A 22723-nucleotide genomic window follows, 5' to 3' on the forward strand; every position below is an offset into this window, starting at 1 on the left:
GGCTTTACATTTCTCCACAACAGTATCACGGACCTGCCTGTTGTGTTCCTTGGTCTTCATGATGCTCTCTGTGCTTCAGACAGAACCCTTAGACTATCACAGAGCAGGTACATTTATCCGGAGACTTGATTACACACAGGTGGATTATATTTATCATCATTAGGCATTTAGGACAACATTGGATCATTCAGAGATCCACAATGAACATCTGGAGTGAGTTTGCTGCACTGAAAGTAAAGGGGCAGAATAATATTGCACGCCCCACTTTTCAGTTTTTGAATTTCCACAAAAATTTTAAATAACCAATAAATTTGGTTCAACTTCACAATTGTGTTCCACTTGTTGTTGATTCTTCACCAAAAATTTACATTTGGTTTCTTCATGTTTGAAGCATGATATGTGGGAAAAGGTTGAAAATTTCCAGGGGGCCGAATACTTTCGCAAGGCACTGTATGTTAGGTACCAAAACAAAATATTATGGATAAGTATAGATAACCTTCAGGATCTTGAATAAAATGCTAGTGGAGTTGTCTGGGATTTTAAAAATGCGGCCTGTTAAAAAGTTAATAAAAAAGATTTAATAGATGAGTAATGATTATTTATTTAAACATTTATTGCTCAAGCACACATTTTAAGGTTAAGAAAACCTTTTTGTGTTAAAACTTGCTTGAATAGTGGTATTCTAAAGTTTATAGGGGTTGTCCACTACTAGCATAACCCCTTCTTATTCCTTATGTTTGGCCTGATAAAATAAAAAATCTGATAATCACAGCCCGATGCAGATGACATTCCAGCAGTGTCTGCACTCGCTCTACTGCGGCTCAAGTGCGGTCATAACACATGAGCCCGGCGCCCAATTAAAGGGAACCTGTCACCCCGTTTTTTCCGTATGAGATAAAAATACTGTTAAATAGGGCTCTGCTGGCCGCGGCTTCAGTAAAATGGCCGTGGGATGCCGCGCGTGCGCAGATGGAGATCGCGGCGGCCATTTTCCTGAAGCTGAGTTCGCATCTCTGCTTCAGGAAAATGGCCGCCGCGATCTCCATCTGCGCACGCGCGGCATCCCGCGGCCATTTTCATGAAGCCACGGCCAGCAGAGCGCCGCTTCTGCGCACGCGCGGCCAAAGAAAGATGGCCGCGCCCACCGATCGCCAATGAAATACAGCACATCGCGATCTTTTCACTCCCCTGTGACGTGGATTTGGGACCTTGGGCATGCGCACACCACTACGCCACCAACGGAAAACTAAGCAAGATCTGGGGGAAGACACCACGCCCTTTTGACCAGACCAGCCTGATTGACAGGCGAAAACGGCTACTTTGGTAACGTATTTCGGCAGCATAGGTGGGGAATCGGGGTCCACAAAATACACTATTGTCCAGCACAGCTCAGGCCCTATTTAACAGTATTTTTATCTCATACGGAAAAAACGGGGTGACAGGTTCCCTTTAACACTGGCGTCACTGTCTCCTCCTTCAGATTGGGTGAGGGGCTCATATGTCATAACTGCACTTGAGCCGCAGGAGAGCGAGTGCAGACACTGCAGGAATGGCACCGACAGAGGGGGTGAGCATCAGATTTTTTATTTTATCAGGCCAAACATGGGGAATGAGAAAAGGTTGTGCTAGTAATGGACAACTTCTTTAAAAGTTATTCTATATTTGTGTGATGGGGAATTTTCCTTCCAATCTCTTGGGGTTAATGGCCCCCAACAATCCAGAGAATTGGGGCTAAGAAGAGCCCAGGATGAATGGAGTAGAGGTCAATAATGTGCAATACCGCTCCATTCATTCAAAGGAATGGCGCAGCAGTGGGTATGATTAACATTTGCTCCATTCAGCTGGGGCTCTTCAGATCCCAGTATCTGTGGGAGACACGTTGGATGGACCCTCATCAATCGGAAAGTTATACTTAATCCACTAGGCAGAGTATTACTTTCAAACTTCATAATATCCCTTTTAAAAGCCGTTTTCTGCTTTATAATCTGCTTGTGATCTAGCGACATTCTATATTTTGCAGTTCTGGGTCCTCCAAAAATGCAAGACTGTTGCTTGGCAGGTAATCAAATAAAGGAATAAGATATTATTTCTTGATAAGCATGCAGTTCATAGGCAACACACAGAAAACTAAGTAAGAAAGTCAAATGATAAAATGACCTTTATTTTTTTCTTTTTAAATTTTTTTTTCTTTATTAATTTTTTTTTTAACTAGAAAAAAAATAAAGTTGACATTGTGAAACACCTAATTCAAATGATAGAGTAAAGGAATCCTCCCACCCCCTTCCCTCATTTGATCGTGTGGGCCAACATACACAAAATATAAAAAAAATATATATATATTTATACTGTCCATAGGTTGTTTGTTTTACTTTAAAAACAAAAAAGCGGACTGACCAACATGTTTTGCATTCTTACAACTTTATAACAGATCGAGAAGTTGTCTAAAACGTATTGTTATGTTAAAAAAATTAAGTATATACAGCTGTAAAGCAGAAAGGGCAAAAGGTGGGAGACAAATACAATAAGCTGACATCACTGCATTTGCATATTAAAATCTGGCCAGATTATTTTATTTTATACAAGATTTACATGAAAAGGCCGCTAACAGCAGCTCCCACTCTATGTTTGATGCACAGAATACACTGGCTATGTACAAACTTTCAATGTATGCATTTGATAGCTGAAAATCCTCATCTGAAAGAATAGAGATTACATGGGTACAGAAAACAACTATCATGTTGAGCATCGGTCAAAAAGTGAACAAAATATTTTAAAAACTTTAAGTTTTATCCCGCACATAGTTTTTAAAAGGAAGTTTAATCTGAGCCATACAAAGATTTTGCGCCTTACCTTTTCAGATTAAAAATATATCTATATATTTTTATTTAATACTCACCCCCCCCCATTAAATTACACAGCCATTCTCCTTTATTATAAGGATGAAGATTGTTATGAGAACTACGAGAAAAAATTCCTTGATACCACTTATTTTATGCATCACCGAGTCCATGGAAATGCTTTAGCTAAGTGTGATGTATCCCAAGAGAAGGCAATGTCCACCCATAGAACTGGAGCAGACTGCTGAAGTGGTCTACGGTGTGATGATCCCCTTTACCTGAAAGACAAAAGACTAGATCAATGACCAAAATGCAGATTGTATAAATATTTCACATATAACTAAACTTCTTGGGAGGTAAACACAAGCAGTACCAGAAGGAACTCAGATTTCCCTTTGGCCTACAACTTGGGGATGACTGAGGAGAACACTGACTTTTGACACCTTTTTTTCACTTGATTTTGATTGGTTGAAACGGTTTGAAGTACAATTTTGTCAAAACTAAAATAAACTCCATTGGATTCGACATATGATGTATATTTACTAGTGATGAGCGAATATACTCGTTGCTCGGGTTTTCCAGAGCACGCTCGGGTGACCTCCGAGTATTTATGACTGCTCAGAGATTTAGTTTTCATCGTGGCAGCTGAATGATTTACAGCTATTAGCCAGGCTGAGTACATGTGTGGGTTGCCTGGTTGCTAGGGAATCCCCACATGTAATCAAGCAGGCTAGCAGCTGTAAATCATTCAGCTGCCGCGATGAAAACAATCTCCGAGCAGTCATAAATACTAGGAGGTCACCCGAGCGTGCTCGGGAAAACCCGAGCAATAAGTACACTCGCTCATCACTAATATTTACGCCATCTTGTTTCAGTGACATTGATGCGGACTTGCTCACCTCTTTCCTGGCAGATGATGGCTAATTTAATCAGCCCTTATGTGCCTTTAATAACAGCGAGCAGGGCAGAGCACCGCCTGCGTCTGTTTACCTGCTAATTGTCACACTATCAATCTGACAGTGGCACTTAACACGCGCCAACATTGGGGGCGCTTCATTCCACGCGCCTGTGATATGATCACGGGACGCTGATGGGTTGCCATGACAGCCGATGGTCAGCTGAAGACCTGTATGCTTGTCCTGACGATTCTCCTGTGAAAGCCAGCGTTTAGCAGGCAAAAGAGATGATAAAAGTAGTAATAAACTGCAGCTTACAGGAAATTTAACCCAAAGTAAATTTACAATGACACTCCATTGAAGCCCAGCACCAAGTGATGTACATTTTCAGCATGGTCTATAATTATATATATAAGGGGCGCACCCCTGTATAGGTCATGAAAACAGGGTGCAAAAACCTGGTCTGTAATGAATAATAGAACCACAAGAGAGAAAAGACTGGACCAATAATGGTATGCACACCCATAGAATTTACAAAAAATATATCAACTTTAATTGCACCTCAAAAAAGACAAACATATAATAAAACCACTTAAAACAAGGCCTGAATACAGGACCAAATGACCATCACCCTTATATATAATGTATATGGAGCAGCATAATTAACATATAAAGTGCTCGATCAAATAACAATAATGTACCAATATACAGTGTCTCCTATCCATAGTTACAATAACCCCAACAACAGAATGATATACAGGCTTAATATTACAAATATAAGAAAAGAACCAAAATAATAACACACATTAACCTGTAGTCATATGTATATGTTGATATAACCCCATATAATAGATATAGTAAACTGCAGTATTATCTTAGCATGCTCAATACCCCAACAATAATGGTACTAATAGTTCTCTCATGATATTGACTTGGGCTATACGCCCAAAGTCCCAACCAAGTGTGAACCAAGCCTGCCCACAGTAATCTGTGGAATATGCTGCAAGGTAAAAAGCAATAGATTCACAAGCTTCCCCTGACAAAGCTGTGCCTACAGCGATACGCGTGGGGCTCTTACCTCACCCCTTGGCATGTCTCCTATCTTCTCTAAGCATCTCTACCCATGGTATATGATTCCTTAGCACCGGTGCTTTGCCTTTGGCAATTTTCTTTAGAAAAGCCGGATTACTTACCGGTAATGCCCTTTTAATGAGCCACGACAGCACCCACTTTGAGAGAGGGACCCGCCCATAGGAACAGGAAACCTACAGAGATAAAAGGGCGGCCCCCCTCTCCTCCTCAGTTGTTTTTCAGAGTACAAGAGGAACCGCCGTTGTTAAATTAGTATACATTCTTAATTATTAGTACATCTTATTATATCTATAATCACCCATGAGAATAGTTTGTATTAATAACTATACATATCTACTAGGGTGGGAAGTGACAGGGTGCTGTCGTGGCTCATTAAAAGGGCATTACCGGTAAGTAATCCGGCTTTTTACCCTTCGCCACGACAGCACCCACTTTGAGAGATTTGCAGAGAACCTTCACCTGGGTGGGATTACCGTACTAAGGACGGCTCTCCCGAATGCCAAGTCAGAAGCGGAAGACAGATCAAGTCTATAGTGTCTATAGAAAGTTGAAGGCGACAACCAGGTTGCGGCCTTACATATGAGCTCGATGGAGATGTCTTTATTCTCCGCCCACGAGGATGATACGGCTCGAGCTGAATGCGCCTTTACTCCCTCTGGAGGATTTTCACCTTTTGACAAGTATGCAAGATGGATAGCCTCTCTGATCCACCGGGACAAGGTAGCTTTTGTGACCCCATGGCCTTTTCGATGACCCTGAAAAGACACAAACAGAGCCCTACTCTGTCTGCAAGAGCGGGTTCTGTCTATGTAGCCCAGGACTGCTCTTTTAACATCAAGCATATGTAGTTTTTCCTCCTCTGAATTTGCTGGATTATCATAAAAGGAAGGTAGAAAAATCTCTTGGGCTCTATGGTATTTTGTAGCTACCTTAGGGAGGTATGAAGGATCAGGTTTGAGAACTATCCTATCCTGATATGTTATTAGGAATGGAGGGTCTATAGAGAGGGCCTGGATGTCACCCACTCTTCTGGCAGAAGTTAAGGCCATCAGTAAAGCTACCTTGTATGTGATGTTTTTTAGAGGGATAGAATGTAAAGGTTCAAAGGGAGGACCAGATAAGGCGTCTAGAACTAGATTCAGGTCCCAGGGCGGGAGGCGTGGAACATGAACCGGTGTACACCTCTCGCATGCCTTAATAAATCTCGCTACCCATCTATTACTAGCTATGTTAGCACTATAGAGGGCTCCCAGGGCAGACACTTGAACTCTCAGAGTATTAACCGATAACCCCATCTCACGACCTTTCTGTAAAAATTCAAGGACGGCTTTAACAGGAACCTTAGAGAAGGGTTTTGTATGGAAGTTGAGGAATTTTCTCCATACTCTGCTATAGATTAGAGTTGTAGATTTTTTCTGCTCAACGGTAATGTATTGATTAGTTCTTGAGAAAACCCTCTTAAAGTTAGTATCTGCCTCAAGTTCCACGCCGTGAGGTGGAGGCCCCTTACTTGTGGATGGTAGAATGGACCCTGAGAGAGTAGGTCTGTAGTCATTGGCAGAATCCATGGATCGCAAACTGACATCGCTCGAAGACAGGAGAACCAAGGCCTCTTTGGCCAAAATGGAGCTATCAGAATCACCTTTGATTTTTCTTCTCTTATTTTCTTGACCACCAAAGGAATTAGCATCATTGGTGGGAAGGCGTAGGCTAGATCGTAATTCCATGGATACTGGAGCGAGTCTACTATATCTGGAGGATCTGCCACATTCAGGGATGCAAACATTGGTACTTGCCTGTTGCTCCTGGTTGCAAATAAATCTATCTGCGGAAGACCCCATATGTCCACTATGTTTTTGAATATGTGAGGATTTAGGGTCCATTCTCCCTGGCGGAGCGTATGGCGACTTAGAAAGTCGGCCCTTGAGTTCTCTATACCTCTGATGTGGACAGCCGTGAGTGATAGAAAATTGGGTTCTGCTAGATCGAAGATGTCTGCCACTGAACAAATGAGACTTCCCGATCGCGTTCCGCCTTGCCGATTTAAATACGCAACGACAGTTGTGTTGTCCGACCGGATCCTGACATGAGAACCTCGAAGCTGAGGAAGGAAAGAATTTAAAGCATAATATACTGCATTTAGTTCTTTCCAATTGGAAGACTGCTGAGTCTCTAAAGGAGTCCAGCAACCCTGGGCTATATTTTGATCCAGATGGGCTCCCCACCCTTCTGGGCCTGCGTCAGTAGTAAGTATTTTAGGGGACCTAAATGTCCATGAGACTCCTCTGGACAAATGGTCTTTATTTAACCACCAACAAAGTGAATGAAGTACGTCTTCAGATAAGGTGATTTTTGAATTTAGATGACCCTGGCAATGAGACTGAGCATGAAGCACCTGGTGTTGTAAGGCTCTAGTATGGTATTGGGCCCATTGAACCACAGGAATGCAGGAGGAGAGAGAGCCCAAGAGAGACATGGCCTCTCTGAGGGACATATGAGGATTAGATCTTGCCGTAGTGACCTTTGAAACTATGGTTAACTTTTTGGATTCTGGTAAAAGACATCTTTGACTTACAGAGTCCAAGACTAGTCCTAGGAAGGACTGAAGAGTTTCTGGAAGTAGTCTGGATTTTTTGAAGTTTACAATCCAACCTAAGGCCTGTAATGATGAAACGGTATTAGACAAGCGTTTTTCACATTGAGATGCTGAATTACCAATTATTAAGAAATCATCTAAATAGGGTACAATTAATGTGTCCTGATGACGTAGATAGGCCATCACCTCTAGCATGATTTTCGTGAAAATCCGAGGAGCCATAGATAGGCCGAATGGCATGGCCGTAAATTGGAAGTGACGGATCCGGCCTTGTAGATCTACTGCCACTCTGAGATATTGTTGGTGCTCTATATGAATTGGAAGATGATAGTACGCATCCTTCAAATCCAGACCTGCCATAAAGCACCTAGGGAACAAGAGTTTTATAGTTGATCTTATAGATTCCATTTTAAAGGTGTGTTCAAACAAAAAGGCATTTAGTCTCTTTAGATTAATTATAGTACGAAAAGTACCATCAGGTTTTGGAACCAGAAATAAAGAGGAATAAAACCCCCTCCCTTCCTGGTTTATTGGTACTTCGATGAGAACATTCTTTGCCAAAAGGCTCAGAATTTCTAACTGAAGCGCTTCCTGTTGTTCCGGCGCTTTTAGAGATGTTATTACAAAGTTGTCTTGTGGAAATTTAAAGAAATCTAATCTTAATCCAGATTTTATTAGCTGAAGGATCCAGTGATTTGAGGTTATATTTTCCCATTGATGATAAAAGAATTTCAGTCTGCCCCCAACTGGGTACTCATCACTGATGGTATCTCCCCCGCTTAGATGTTTCGGGATTACTATATAAGGCACCATTCGGTCTGGTTTCTTTTGTTTCCCAACGATCTTTTTGTGCCTCATACGGCCTCCTCCTGTTAAATGGCCGTCTTCTAAACGCTCTCCTATAAGAAGGAAGAAACTGTTTAGGAAAGCCCTTCCTTCTTTCTCCTGCCTTGTTAAGTAGGTCATCAAGAACCTTCCCAAACAAGAACTCACCCTGGCATGGGATTGAACATAATCTGGTTTTTGATTGTGCGTCTCCCTTCCATCCTTTGAGCCAAAGGGCACGACGAGCTGCATTAACCAGACCTGCGGACCTGGCTGCTAAACGGAGGGAGTCCGCTGAAGCGTCAGCTAGAAATGCTGCGGCACTTTTAATCAGAGGCAAGGATTGAAGAATCTTATCCCTTGTAATCTTGCCTTTCACCTGTTGTTCAAGCTGGTCAACCCAGACTAATAGGGACCTGGCTGTACACGTGCCTGATATGGCTGGTTTAAAAGCTCCAGTGTTTGTCTCCCAGGACCTTTTTAGAAGAGCTTCGGTTTTGCGGTCTAAGGGATCTAATAGAATCCCTGCATCTTCCACAGGAAGAGATGCTGGTTTCGAGGTAGATGCCACCGCTGCATCCACCTTCGGGACTTTAGACCACACTGCCAATTCCTCATCACTGAAGGGGTAGCGTCTTTTAGAAGAGGATGGGAGAAACCCCTTCCCCTATTTGTCCCATTCTTTCTTTACAAGGTCTTTAACGGCAGAAACTACTGGAAAACCTCGCCTTTTTTTATGACCCAGGCCTGCAAACATAATGTCCTGTGCAGATTTAACTCATTTAGTGTCTGGACACCCCATAGTGTTCCTTACAGATTTTATAAGGTTGTCAATGCTCTCAACTGGAAAACACGCTCCACCTTCATCCTCAGAGGAACTAGGAGATGATCCTGAGGTGTTAGAGTCTGAAGAGGGCCTAATTCGATCCTCCGAGCTAGAGACTGGAGATAGGTGCTTACTGCCCTGCTTTTTTAAGGATTCTGACCCCAGAGACTGTATTTCTTGCTTTATCAAGGCACTAATATTTGTGGCTGTAACAGCTGCCTCATCCTGTAAGGTCTGGCTGATACAGGATTGACACAGCCTTTTAGGATATGTGTCAGGCAAGGGCTGCGTGCACAGAGCACATTCTTTATGCTTGGATTTATTAGTCCTTTTAGCCTAGGGGAAGATCAGAGAAGGAAGGGATCAGCTTATAGGAAGAGGATCATAACACTCACCCAGTGAAGCTATTATTATCATCATTATACCGGTTTAGGAGATGGAGACGCTGTGTGGGGTCTGAGTACTGCATCCGTACTTCTTGATTTACTCCTGTGAGAGTCAGATCCATCCATGGAATGAACACTCCGTTTAGCTGCTGACTTTAAGCTCTTAGCGCTGCTCTTGTCAGCGCTATCACGTTCCACAGCAAGTGGAAGGTCACTATCTGCCGAGGACGACATATTGAGCAACTAGCCCTGTGTCCCGGCCTTTTTGAATCGCGCGGTCCCAGGCAGCGTGCCGCGCCCCCCGCGAACCGGAAGTGCACCAACACTTCCGGTTCAATGAAGCAGCGCAGACTTACCCGCGCACCAGGGCCGGCGCCGCTCCTTTCATACCTGGAATCGGCGCCCCGTACACACAGGCTCCCTCCATAGGCCGGGCTTCCATGCCCGGAACCTGCCGGATAGTGCCCAGACGAGGGGGGAGGCTGCATGCAGTGGCTCCCCCGCCGCTGCTTCCGATGCCGCAGCCCCTGCTGTCACCAAGAGAACCACGCAGGCGGATGTACCGGCTCGGGTAAGAAAAGCGGAGGTGCTCCAACCACCTCCATCTGTAGGTAATCCAGAGAGTTCCGATAGGAACTGGAAACCAACTGAGGAGGAGAGGGGGGCCGCCCTTTTATCTCTGTAGGTTTCCTGTTCCTATGGGCGGGTCCCTCTCTCAAAGTGGGTGCTGTCGTGGCGAAGGGTAAAATTCCTTTCCCATGCTTTGCTTTGAGCTTGTGAATCTATTGCTTTTTACCTTGCAGCATATTCCACAGATTACGGTGGGCAGGCTCGGTTCACACTTGGTTGGGACTTTGGGTGTATAGCCCAAGTCAATATCATGAGAGAACTATTGGTACCATTATTGTTGGGGTATTGAGCATGCTAAGATAATACTGCAGTTTACTATATCTATTATATGGGGTTAGATCAACATATACATATGACTACAGGTTAATGTGTGTTATTATTTTGGCTCTTTTCTTATATTTGTAATTATTAAGCCTGTATATCATTCTGCTATTGGGGTTATTGTAACTATGGATAGGAGACACTGTATATTGATACATTATTGTTATTTGATCAGGCACTTTATATGTTAATTATGCTGCTCCATATACATTATATATAAGGGTGATGGTCATTTGGTCCTGTATTCAGGCCTTGTTTTAAGTGGTTTTATTATATGTTTGTCTTTTTTGAGGTGCAATTAAAGTTTGATATATTTTTTGTAAATTCTATGGGTGTGCATACCATTATTGGTCCAGTCTTTTCTCTCTTGTGGTTCCATTTTCAGCATGGTGTCATTATCTTGTTAAGAAAACAAGTGAAGGAGGCAAATATGTTGAATTTATGAAAATACATGGGACCATTTTCATAGAGTAAAGAAAACACCGAAAACCCACCTGTGCTTGAATTTTATCTCCAACTTTGCTCCACAATTTCCCCATCAGCCCTGCTCAGGTGGTTCTGCTGACACACCCTTTGTCGTCTTGGTCTAAGAGAAGGAAAAAGAAAAGGTAAGGCTAGTTTCACATTTGCGTTAGAATCCGCAGCGTTTAATCCGCAACCGCAAATGAAGGAAAAACAGCATGGAAACGCGTACAAACGCAGCGTTTTTTTTTAGACGCATACGGTAACGCATGCGGTTTAAAAAACGCGGCATTTTCATGCTTTTGCGTTTTTTGTGTGCATGGTGGAAAATTTAACAGGAGAAAAATCTAGATAACCAGACACCACCAATGGGACTACAGAGGGCGTGTATTATGGGATATCTATACATAGACCCTAGGACTGCTGAAATCTTCACAGTTTACTACTGTATCCTGTGTCATGATGGATCTTCACATGGAGAGCTTTTATTTCAACCTGGATTTAAGCATCAAGCTGTTTCTTGCCTGTGCGTTTGCTTGGGAGCAACAAAAAAAATCGAGAAAGACAGAGAAGGCGTTTTTGGCGACACCCCATTATCGAACTCCGGGAGAGCCGTGGAGCCTATCACACACTATATGGCGATCTTAACCCCTTAAGCCCCAAGGGTGGTTTGCACGACCGGGCCAATTTTTACAATTCTGACCACTGTCCCTTTATGAGGTTATAACTCTGGAACGCTTCAACGGATCCTGATAATTCTGACATTGTTGTCTCGTGACATATTGTACTTCATGATAGTGGTAAAATTTCTTCGATAAGACTTGTGTTTATTTGTGAAAAAAATGGAAATTTGGCAAAAAGTTTGAAAATTTCGCAATTTTTCAACTTTGTATTACATCACAGAGATATGTCACACAAAATACTTAATAAGTTACATTTCCCACATGTCTACTTTACATCAGCACAATTTTGGAACCAACATTTTTTTTGTTAGGGAGTTATAAGGGTTAAAAGTTGACCAGCAATTTCTCATTTTTACAACACCATTTTTTTTTTAGGGACCACATCACATTTGAAGTCATTTTCAGGGGTCTATATGATAGAAAATACCCAAGTGTGACACCATTCTAAAAACTGCACCCCTCAAGGTGCTCAAAACCACATTCAAGAAGTTTATTAACCCTTCAGGTGTTTCACAGGAATTTTTGGAATGTTTAAATAAAAATGAACATTTAACTTTTTTTCACACAAAATTTACTTCAGCTCCAATTTGATTTATTTTACCAAGGGTAACAGGAGAAAATGGACCCCAAAAGTTGTTGTACAATTTGTCCCGAGTACGCCGATACCCCATATGTGGGGGTAAACCACTGTTTGGGCGCATGGCAGAGATCGGAAGGGAAGGAGCGCCGTTTGACTTTTCAATGCAAAATTGAATGGAATTGAGATGGGACGCCATGTTGCGTTTGCAAAGCCCCTAATGTGCCTAAACATTGAAACCCCCCCACAAGTGACACCATTTTGGAAAGTAGACCCCTAAGGAACTTATCTAGATGTGTGCTGAGCACTTTGACCCACCAAGTGCTTCACAGAAGTTTATAATGCAAAGCCGTAAAAATAAAAAATATTTTTTTTCACAAAAATGATCTTTTCGCCCCCAATTTTTTATTTTCCCAAGGGTAAGAGAAGAAATAGGACCCCAAAAGTTGTTGTGCAATTTGTCTTGAGTACGGTGATACCCCATATGTGGGGGGGAACCACCATTTGGGCGCATGGCAGAGCTCGGAAGGGAAGGAGCGCCATTTGGAATGCAGACTTAGATGGATTGGTCTGCAGGCGTCACATTGCGTTTGCAGAGCCCCTAATGTACCTAAACAGTAGAAACCCCCCAAGGAACTTATCTAGATGTGTTGTGAGAACTTTGAACCCCCAAGTGTTTCACTACAGTTTATAACGCAGAGTCGTGAAATAAAAAAATAATTTTTTCCCACAAAAATGTTTTTTTAGCCCCCCCAATTTTTATTTTCCCAAGGGTAACAAGAGAAATTGGACCCCAAAAGTTGTTGTCCAATTTGTCCTGAGTATGCTGATACCCCATATGTTGGGGTAAACCCCTGTTTGGGCGCACAGGAGAGCTCGGAAGGGAAGGAGCACCGTTTTACTTTTTCAACGCAGAATTGGCTGGAATTGAGATCGGACGCCATGTCGCATTTGGAGAGCCCCTGATGTGCCTAAACAGTTCTAACTGAAACCCTAACCCTAGCCCTAGCCCCAACCCTAGCCCTAACCCTCAGGGTCGGCTCCAGGTTTTTGATGGCCCCGGGCGAAAGAGTCTCAGTGGGCCCCTTTAACACATACCATGATTCATAATGAAATACAGCAGCGAAATATAGGTATAGTACAATGCCAGATTTCACTTCTTACATGAGCGATAGCTATTGTAAATTCTACAATACCATACAGCAGAGGGGCTTTATATAAGTCAACCCCTTATATGCCAATTATGCGAGAGCGATGCGCGAGCCTTGCATTGCCTCATCCGAAATGTCCGTTTTTCTATACAGCTGCACACTCCTGTCCAAAGAACGGGCGCCTATGCAGGGTGAAGTGATGCGAGGTTCTCGCAAGTATATATACTACTATATATAGTAGTATAATTCAGCCCCATAGTGGTATAATGCACCCCCATAGTGAATAATATGCCCCATACCGCGGCTTTACAAAAAAAATGTAGTTTCTCTTTACCTGGCTGAGATCCAACAGTGTCCTCCACTAGATGCATCTGAGGCCCGGACCTTCGTTCCGGCGTATGACAGTGATGTCATATGCCGGCTAAGTGCCCGCCGACGTCAGCTGCCAGCCTGTGATTGGCTGGCGGATGTTAACTGTTGCCGTGGAGTAGCAATCTCCCACACAGGAACAAATTTTAACTGCCTGTACGTCAGAGGACACACGATCAGTTGCTGAGTTGGCAGAAGCCTTTAGCTGGGGCCTGCTGAGCAGAGGAGAGCGGGCCCAGTGCAGGCCCCATCTGCTCATCGGGCCCCATCCAGTAAGGGCAGTAATGCCATGATGGCGGCCCTGCTTAGGTCAGTGGGTTTGGGAAGAAGGATACTTATAAAGTTTTCGGGAATATTAGGAATAATTAAGATATATAAAAGAATTCCCCAGCGGAAAAAAGTGTAAGACCGGGGTAACACGAGTGATGATTCTCTCATGTGAGAGAATCGGCTCAATTATGCCACTGACATTCGGCTCAAACTCTCATCCGAGTGTCATCTGATTCTCTTGCATGAGATAATCGGTAAACACAAAGGCCTCTCGAAAAAATTAATTAAAGACAGGCCACACGAATGTAGTTAAAAATATTTTAATATTTACGGCCAGCCGGCGCTGACACAGTGCAGTGAAGCAGAACGCCGTGGGACGCGACAGACATCGGAATGTAAGTATGTAGTGTTTTTTTTTTTACATTTACACTGGTAACCAGGGTAAACATCGGGTTACTACGCGCGGCCCTGCGCTTAGTAACCCGATGTTTACCCTGGTTACCAGTGAAGACATCGCTGGACCGGTGTCACACACACCGATTCAGCGATGTCAGCAGGAGATCCAGCGACGAAATAATGTGCTGGCCTTCTAGCTCCGACCAACGATGTCACAGCAGGATCCTGATCGCTGCTGCGTGTCAAACACAACGATATCGCTATCCAGGACGCTGCAACGTCACGGATCGCTAGCGATATCGCTGTTAAGTTGTTCAGTGTGAAGGTACCTTTAGGCTTCTGTGCCCCATCTGCCCCCTGACAGGACACCTCAGCTCCATTCTGAAGACTGAAGTTCTCAGATGTAAATGCAGGGAATCTTGAGAGGGGGCTGCTGTGTCCTGTCAGGGGGCAGGTTGGGCTTAGCAGTCTTATGCTTCTCTGCAGGAGGTGAAGGGGGAAGGGGCACTCAGCTCTGCTATTTTCATGATACAGATGGGTCAGACTCAGGACATAGCAGCTGCTGTGCTGATTGACCCTGTCAATGAGCACAGTAGCCAACTCAATGTGGATTGGCTGCAGGGACTGGACAGAGCCTGTCAGGACACCGTCCATAAACTTAAACACAGGCTCAGACAACACTCACCGGGGGAAGGGGGCTGCGCTGCTCCATGACTCACTCCTGACTGTACTGTGTGATGGGAGAATACTGTAACTGCACTAAGCCCGCGCTCAACAGTGATTGGATGCTGGGAAAGTCCCGCCCTCCTGTTGCTCAGCAGTGGCTGCCTCTCTTAGCTGTCTGTCACAATGATGACTCCTGCTCCCTCCGCACACACACCGTCAGGTTTGTGAAAATTCTGACCCCGGGCACCTCCAGCTCCCGGGCCCCTTACACCAGTGTGTGTGCGCTGTATCCCAGACAGCGTGAGTGGGCCCCCCCCCGTATCGCCAGGGCCCCGCACTTGCCCAGGTGCGCCGGGTGTTGACGCCAGCCCTGCTAGCCCTAACCCTAGCCCTAATCCTAACCCTAACGGGAAAATGGAAATAAATACATTTTTTAAATTTTATTATTTTCCCCTATAACTAAGGGGGTGATTAAGGGGGGTTTGATTTACTTTTATAGCGTTTTTTTTTAGCGGATTTTTTTTAGACGCTTTTTATTGCAAAAAAAAGTTTTTGCGTCTCCACATTTTGTGTGTGTGTGTGTGTGGGGGTGCGGGGCGTTTATTCCATTCCACATTTGGTAAAATTGATAAAGCAGTTTTACTGTTCGGGTCAGTACGATTACAGCGATACCTCATTTATATCATTTTTTTATGTTTTGGCGCTTTTATACGATAAAAACTATTTTATAGAAAAAATAATTATTTTTGCATCGCTTTATTCTGGGGACTATAACTTTTTTATTTTTTTGCTGATGATGCTGTATGGCGGCTCGTTTTTGCGGGACAAGATGAAGTTTTCAGCGGTACCATGGTTATTTATGTCCGTCTTTTTGATCGCATGTTATTCCACTTTTTGTTCGGCGGTATGATAATAAAGCGTTTGTTTGCCTCTTTTTTTACCGCGTTCACTGAAGGGGTTAACTAGCGGGACAGTTTTATAGGTGGGGTCGTTACGGACGCGGCGATACTAAATGTGTGTACTTTTATTGTTTGTTTTTTTTATTATTTAGATAAAGAAATTTATTATGGGAACTATTATTTTTTTTCTTTATTTTTACACTATAACATTGGGGGAGCATCATGTTATAGGGTCAGATCGCTGATCTGACACTTTACAGAGCACTGTGTCAGATCAGCGATCTGACAGGCAGGGCTGCAGGTTTACCAGCGCTTGCTCTGAGCAGGCGCTGGTAAGCCACCTCCCTGCAGGTCCCGGATGCAGCCCCGTGGCCATTTTGCATCCGGGGCCTGCAGGGAGAAGGTGGTAGGAGACCCTCGGAGCAACGCAATCACATCGCGTTGCTCCAAGGGTCTCAGTGAAGCACGCAGGGAGGCCCCTCCCTGTGCGATGCTTCCCTATGCCGCCGGAACACTGCGATCATGTTTGATCGCAGTGTGCCGGGGGTTAATGTGCCGGGGGCGGTCCGTGACCGCTCCTGGCACATAGTGCCGGATGTCAGCTGCGATAGTCAGATGACACCCGGCCGCGATTGGACGAGCTCCCCCCGTGAGCGTGGCCGATCGCATATGACGTACTATTCCCGTCACTGGGAATTAAGTCCCAGGTCACCTCGAAGGGATAGTACGTCATATGGGATTAAGGGGTTAATGCCAACCCGGACAAATTCCCGGAACATACCCGGATGTCGCAAGACTCTTTTCGGGATTTGCTTGGTCGTGTCCAAGGAGCCAGGACACCCAGCTCCGTAGAGCGATTCCTGCAGAGGAACATCTTCTGGTTACATTAAGGTACGTAATAATCCTAAACAAATGCCAGTCAAAATGTTGGTCTGACATGTATTCTTTGTATTTTCCTTTATGTCTTTAGCAGAACACCACCATAAATAGAATTGACTGTAATTTATTTTTTATTTTATTACAGATTTCTGGCAACCGGAGAGAGCTCATCATCCCTCCACTTCCAGTAGCGGCTTGGAATTTCCACCCTGTCCGGAATAGTTGCGGACACCTGCCGGGCTTTGTGGAACGTTCTCCGGGATGAATTTATACCCATACCCACCGAGGACATGTGAATGGGAATTGCAGAGAAATTCTGGAGTGTGTGTGATTTCCCCAACTGTTTGGATGGAAAGTACATACGCATTATCAAACCTGCCAGAACTGGATCGGAGTACTTCAACTACAAAAAATATTGTTCTGTTGCGCTCATGGCAACAGCAGATGCGGACTGTCGCTTCATCGCCGTGGACATTGGAGCTTTTGGCCGTGGCAACGATTCCCAGACTTTCAAGAACTCGAATATGGGCCGACGTGTGTATGGCAAAAATTTTAATTTTCCACGGCCTCTCCCCAACACTCAAGGTCCACCAATGCCATTTGTTATGGTTGGGGATGAGGCCTTTCAGATGTGTGAAAACCTACTGAAGCCATATTCCAGTCTGGACTTGAACCACACTAAAAGGATCTTTAACTACAGAATGACCAGGTCCCGAAAAACAGTAGAGTGTACCTTTGGGATTCTAGTCTCAAAATGGCGCATTCTTGTAACAGCCATTAATCTAAAAATGGAGACAGTCGATGAGGTGGTCAAAGCCTGTGTGGTTCTCCACAATTACATTATGGCTAAGGAGCGACCCAACATTGAACTGGATGAACCAGTTGCAAACCCATTGCCAGATTACCAGCATCACCCGCTGCGGTCAACTGTTGAAGTTGGCCACATGCGGGACCAATTTGCTGCCTTTTTTTATTCTGATATTGGACGTGTGGCATGGCAGGACAATATTGTGTAAAATATCCTGTTGGGTTTGGGTCTGTACCAGTTATGTTTTAAATGTTACTAATATTTGTTGTTAATAAACTACATGTTTTGTTATCTTGACCGTGTCTCCTATGTATTTCCTCTACAAACCACTTAGGTTGCTAGTGGTAAGGTTGTTGACGTCATTGCGTCCTGATTCTGTTCTGCAGTATCTATTGGACTCAGACTGAAGAGACGATGGCTGTTTACAAAACAGATCTATACTCATCAAGTCAGGTGTCAGAAATAATGAATTCATGATGCACAAATAACAGCCTCATGAATTCACTATTTCTGACACATGTCCAGGTGAGTATAGATATGCCTTGTATGACCTCCATCGTCCCTTCACTTTGTGTGAAATAGATTACGTACACAGAAGAGAAAATGGAGGTTATACAAGGCAGTTCTCTACTCATCAGGTCAGGTGTCATAACTAATGAGTTTTTGGACACATGACCTGTTGAGTATGGTTCTGCTTTGTATTGCCGCCATTTTCTCTTCAGCCTGCAACAGAAAGTCACTGAGTAAGCAGAAGAAGAGATTATGGAGAAAATACAGGTATTATTCTTTTGGACCACCTCATATCTCTATACCAAAAACACACAAAGCTGCAGTGTTGTACTTACTAACCACTGGAGCTATGAGGTGGCAAAAAAATAAAGTGTGTGGCGCAGTGTTTTATTTGGCGCATGGTGTGTGTTGCTGGTGGCGAAATACACAATTAACCAAACATTATTGGGGGCAAAAAACATTTATTTTTACACAAAAAAAATAAATAAATAACTGCGCCTGCTTGGGGTAGAGTGCCGGAAATGGGGGGTATGTAGCTGTGAAGCTTGACTAACTGTGGACGACGCAGGGATGGCATGAGGAGGGGCAATTAAATTAGTGGGGTCTGGCAGTTCGGGGATGGGGCTTGACGCATGAGAGGGCAGAGACACACTGGAAGGGTGAGACAAACCAGACATTACAGACACATTGGGAGTTGAGGGGGGAGGGATAGCGATAGTCCTGTTTATTTTTTCCTTTCCCTTTTTGGGATCAGCACTGCGGTACGGGGAGTCTCGTTGGGCTCATTTCTAGCGGCCTGGCCGTGGTGGCCGACCTGTCAGGGTCCGTGTGCCGCTGCATGGTTGTGGTGGTGGGGAAGGCCATGCCAGGGTCCGGTTGCTGCGGCTGCATGGTGGTGGCAGTGGAGGAGGTCCAAGCAGGAGCAGCAGTTGTCATGGTGGTGGCGGTGGGCTGTCCTACAGCACTCAGCATGGTGGTGGTGCTGTAGTGGTGTCCGGCAGTGCTTGGAATGGAGGTGGCCGTGCAGTGGTATGCAGGAAAGGTCGGCATTGAGGTCAAGCGTGACAGTGTAGGCACAGGTGGATATGCCGCCACTGTCTGCTGAAAATACCGACTATGCTGCATAAGCCTGCACGTAAGCAGCATTGCAGGCCTGCATGACACTCAGCTGGAGATCAGGAGTAAGGTGTTCCGACATGCCCTGTTCAATTTGATTGAAAAAATGATGTGCTGGCCTCTGGAGGTCAGCTTTTACTTGGTCAAGGCTTTTGGTAACCTCCTGGATACGTGTATTTATATGGCTAATGGCAGTATCCAGTCGGTCACCCATCGCCTTTAGTCCATCATGAAAAACCGAGCTCAAGTGCAAAAACTCGGGCATGAGTGACCTGTCCGAGGCCCTCTGCCGCTGCCGGGAAGAGCCCCCCAAAAAAGGGGCAGAGGACTGGGAAAGGTGAACACCTGATGGACCAGCTTCCTGGTCTCCAGCTTCTATAGCAGGCCCACTTGCTGCAGCGCTGCTGGATGGCTGGGACGGGTCTGTGGCTGTCTGATGAAGGACCGCTCCAGAACCAGGGTCAAGAGTGCTGATCCATGTGCTGTGAAAAAAGAAGAAAAAAAAAATTAATACCAAACATTTACAAAATGCCAACTCCTGTGGAATAGAAACATAGATTATGGCAATACAACGCAACCTAATACACCAAAAAAATATTTACGTTCTCTGGGCAAGGACCGGTCTCAAAAATACCAGAATCCAGTGGTATTTATATTTTTCAGGTCCTTGCTCCAGAACCACTAGGAACCCGTCTCTCTTGACGAAGGTCCTTGTTGAAGCGATCCTTCATCGAACGCCAACGTGTTTTGACTTTGAGCACTGTTGAAAAAACAAAAAAGAATGGTTAGACAATGGACTTTTGGCCGTGATCACACAACTGTGTGCGATGAGACAAACTCCTGAGAGTTTCTCTCATCACACACAGTTGTGTGATCACGGCCAAGATCACTGCTGCATCACACTGCATTGCAATACTTACAAAATGCATTTTGGACCAGAGTCGGGGCGTTGTCCCAGCCATCCCACATCGCTTTGGCCACCTCATTCCATAGCCGCCGGATCGTCACGTTGTCCGAGTGCTGCGGAATCCCGGTGTCCCACAACGGGACTCGCTCATGGACCAGGGACATTAGGTGATTTTCAATGAGGTCCTCATCCCGTTCTGGAACCTAAAAAATAAATAAAGACATTAATGTTGGATACATTAACATAAGGAAAATAAAGAAAATAGACACGGAAAACTGGCATGAATATTGAAAGTCAAGAAACAAAAGGAGTCAAGAAGAAAAAGGGAAAGAAAGAGGAAAGTAAAGAAATGAACATCCAATAGTAAAGTGAGGATACAATAAACAGTCAGCCATGTATACGTACACGATGCCGCTTTGCCACCTGACCGTGACTCCGCTGCTCCTGCTCAGCAGCCTCTGCCGCAGTGGAAGAAGTGCTCTAAAAAAAAAATTGTCATATGTGTAGATGTGACAGTGAATACTTACCAATCTGAGGAGGTGAGTATTCACTTCACTGGCATGTTCGGCTTGTGCAGGCCCAGGCCGTTGCTCCTCCTCAGAAGATGATGACATTCTGATGCATGCAGAAGGAAAGAAAATGGCAGAAATTAGGACATATAGAGACAGAAAATAGAAAATAAAGACATTGGCTAGGATATACTCACATTGTTCAGAGTGTAGATTCCTTCCTGTGTCTGGTCTGCTGCGTCTGCTCTTGTTCCCAGTCTGCTGAGTAGTGACCTACAAATGTCCACTTCCTCCCTTTATCAGTTTGTATGTGGGGGGAGGCTAATCAGTGTCTAGACATGTTTTCCTGTGGTGAAACGCTTGCGTTCACAAACGCAAGCAAATGCATGTGCTTGCGAACGCATGCGTTCACATAGACCGCAATGCGTTTTTTTGCCGCATTCCTTCCGCTAACAACCGCATACGTTTCTAGGCGGCAAATGGACGCCTCTAAAATTACTACATGTAGCATTTACCGCGCCAAACCGCAGACGACGAAATGACACATGCGTCGTCAAACGTGGCAAAACGCAACCGATCGCAGACACATGCGTCCCTAATGTTAAATATAGGAATACACGACGCATGCGGATAATTGCGGAAGAAAAGCTGCGTACACAACCGCAAATGTGAAACCAGCCTAAGAAGACATGCATATAAAATATATCCTCTACATACAGTACAAAGGGAATGTCATAAATACAATTACAATTCCCTTAAAAGAAAATTGAGGATCAACAAGGATCAGAAGAAAAATGAATATTTTCCAGGGGTAACTTCAGAGAACACACTCTTCAAATTATAAAGAGGTGATGCATCTCGGAGGGTCCAACAGGCATTAGTATAAGGCAGACATGGAAGACATTTTTAGGCCTCTGGTTGACACAGCAGTCCGTTGGTACCTTGTGATCACACTGTTAGATGGTGTACAATACATAGTATTGTTTGACTGCAGTCAGTCCGATGTTCAATCTACTGGGGTCACAGATTGCTTTGGTTCCAACAGATGATGGAGGAGCTCAGCAGCAGTTAGCTCATGCTGCAAATGGCATGGGCAGAAATCCTGTTCCTGCGCCCATGTACATGTAGGGCTGTATGTTCTGAAGCTGTGAGTTACACAGGTCTCAAACATGTGTTTTTCAAGTATGTGCTCTGTCCATGCTTTTCACACATTCAACACATGCCAATTGTAATCTATTGGGCTGCTCATGTATCCGTTTTTATTTTGAGTTTTTTTTTGAGGAACCAGTGTTTGCATAAATAAAATAAAAAAATCACATAGACAAGGCTTTTTTTTTTAACCAGGTGTCACAGATGACAGTCACCCATACAAGTCTATGGATCCAAGAAAAAAAAGTACAGACACGACATGGACGGAATCAGTGTACAGTCTGTGTTCTGTCCATCATTAACAATGCAGTCTTATGGCGGCCCTAAAATAGCATATACACACGTCTACTAAACCTCTGTGGAGAGGGACTAAATGAGGGCACACAATGCTGTTGAAGTTTTATCTAAAATAAAATACAAAACAGGCTTTTGCGCTCTTACAGAACCGCTTTCCTTACCTTGTGCTTGGGGCACCGTACAGTGAAGTTTTCTTCATTTAGTAAACATTCTGCAAATGAAACAACAGTTTTCAATCACAAAGGTGGTTATATGCAATGACCTTTCCCGAAAGTTGCTGAATTTCCATCCCCCCCTCCAAAATGCAAGAAGTGGAAAACTACATTAGGCTACGTTCACATTTGCGTTGCGTCGGGCGCAGGTTCAGCGACGCATAGCGGCGCATGCGTCATGCGCCCCTATATTTAACATGGGGGCGCATGGACATGCGTTGTCTTGCGTTTTGTGATGCATGCGTCATTTTTGGCGCAAGCGTCAGGGTGCACAGGACGCTGCATGTTGCATTTTTTTTGCGCCGAAAATCATGCCAAAATTGGACGCATGCGTCACAAAAAACTGCGTTTTGCATGTGTTGCGTCGTCGACGATGTGCCGCACAACGCAGATGTGAACGTAGCCTTAGCATGGTTGCAGATGTGGAAAATGCAGCAAAAATGTCGTTTTATGC

The 22723-nt window shown here is 44.3% G+C and overlaps 1 protein-coding gene and 1 long non-coding RNA gene across 5 annotated transcripts in view; both read right to left on the bottom strand.

Moving 5' to 3' along the window:
• Positions 1-2140: 2140 nt before the first annotated feature.
• Positions 2141-22723, bottom strand: part of TCF20 (transcription factor 20) — a 477459-nt gene continuing 456876 nt past the window's right edge. For all 4 annotated transcript variants that reach the window (XM_077278242.1, XM_077278243.1, XM_077278241.1 and 1 more), the window contains 3 exons: positions 22219-22268; positions 10904-10995; positions 2141-3115 (listed from right to left, as the gene is read on the bottom strand). In XM_077278242.1, coding sequence (XP_077134357.1) covers positions 10948-10995; positions 22219-22268 — 98 coding nt within the window. In that variant the 3' untranslated portion in view covers positions 2141-3115; positions 10904-10947. The remainder of the gene's footprint in view (positions 3116-10903; positions 10996-22218; positions 22269-22723) is intronic.
• Positions 20033-20824, bottom strand: LOC143788263 (uncharacterized). Its single transcript, XR_013218584.1, has 3 exons — positions 20809-20824; positions 20630-20717; positions 20033-20305 (listed from the first exon to the last, which is right to left on the bottom strand). It is a non-coding gene; the product is annotated as an uncharacterized LOC143788263 (long non-coding RNA).

Source organism: Ranitomeya variabilis, chromosome 8 (assembly GCF_051348905.1).
Source record: "Ranitomeya variabilis isolate aRanVar5 chromosome 8, aRanVar5.hap1, whole genome shotgun sequence".
Taxonomy (NCBI): Eukaryota; Metazoa; Chordata; class Amphibia; order Anura; family Dendrobatidae; genus Ranitomeya; species Ranitomeya variabilis.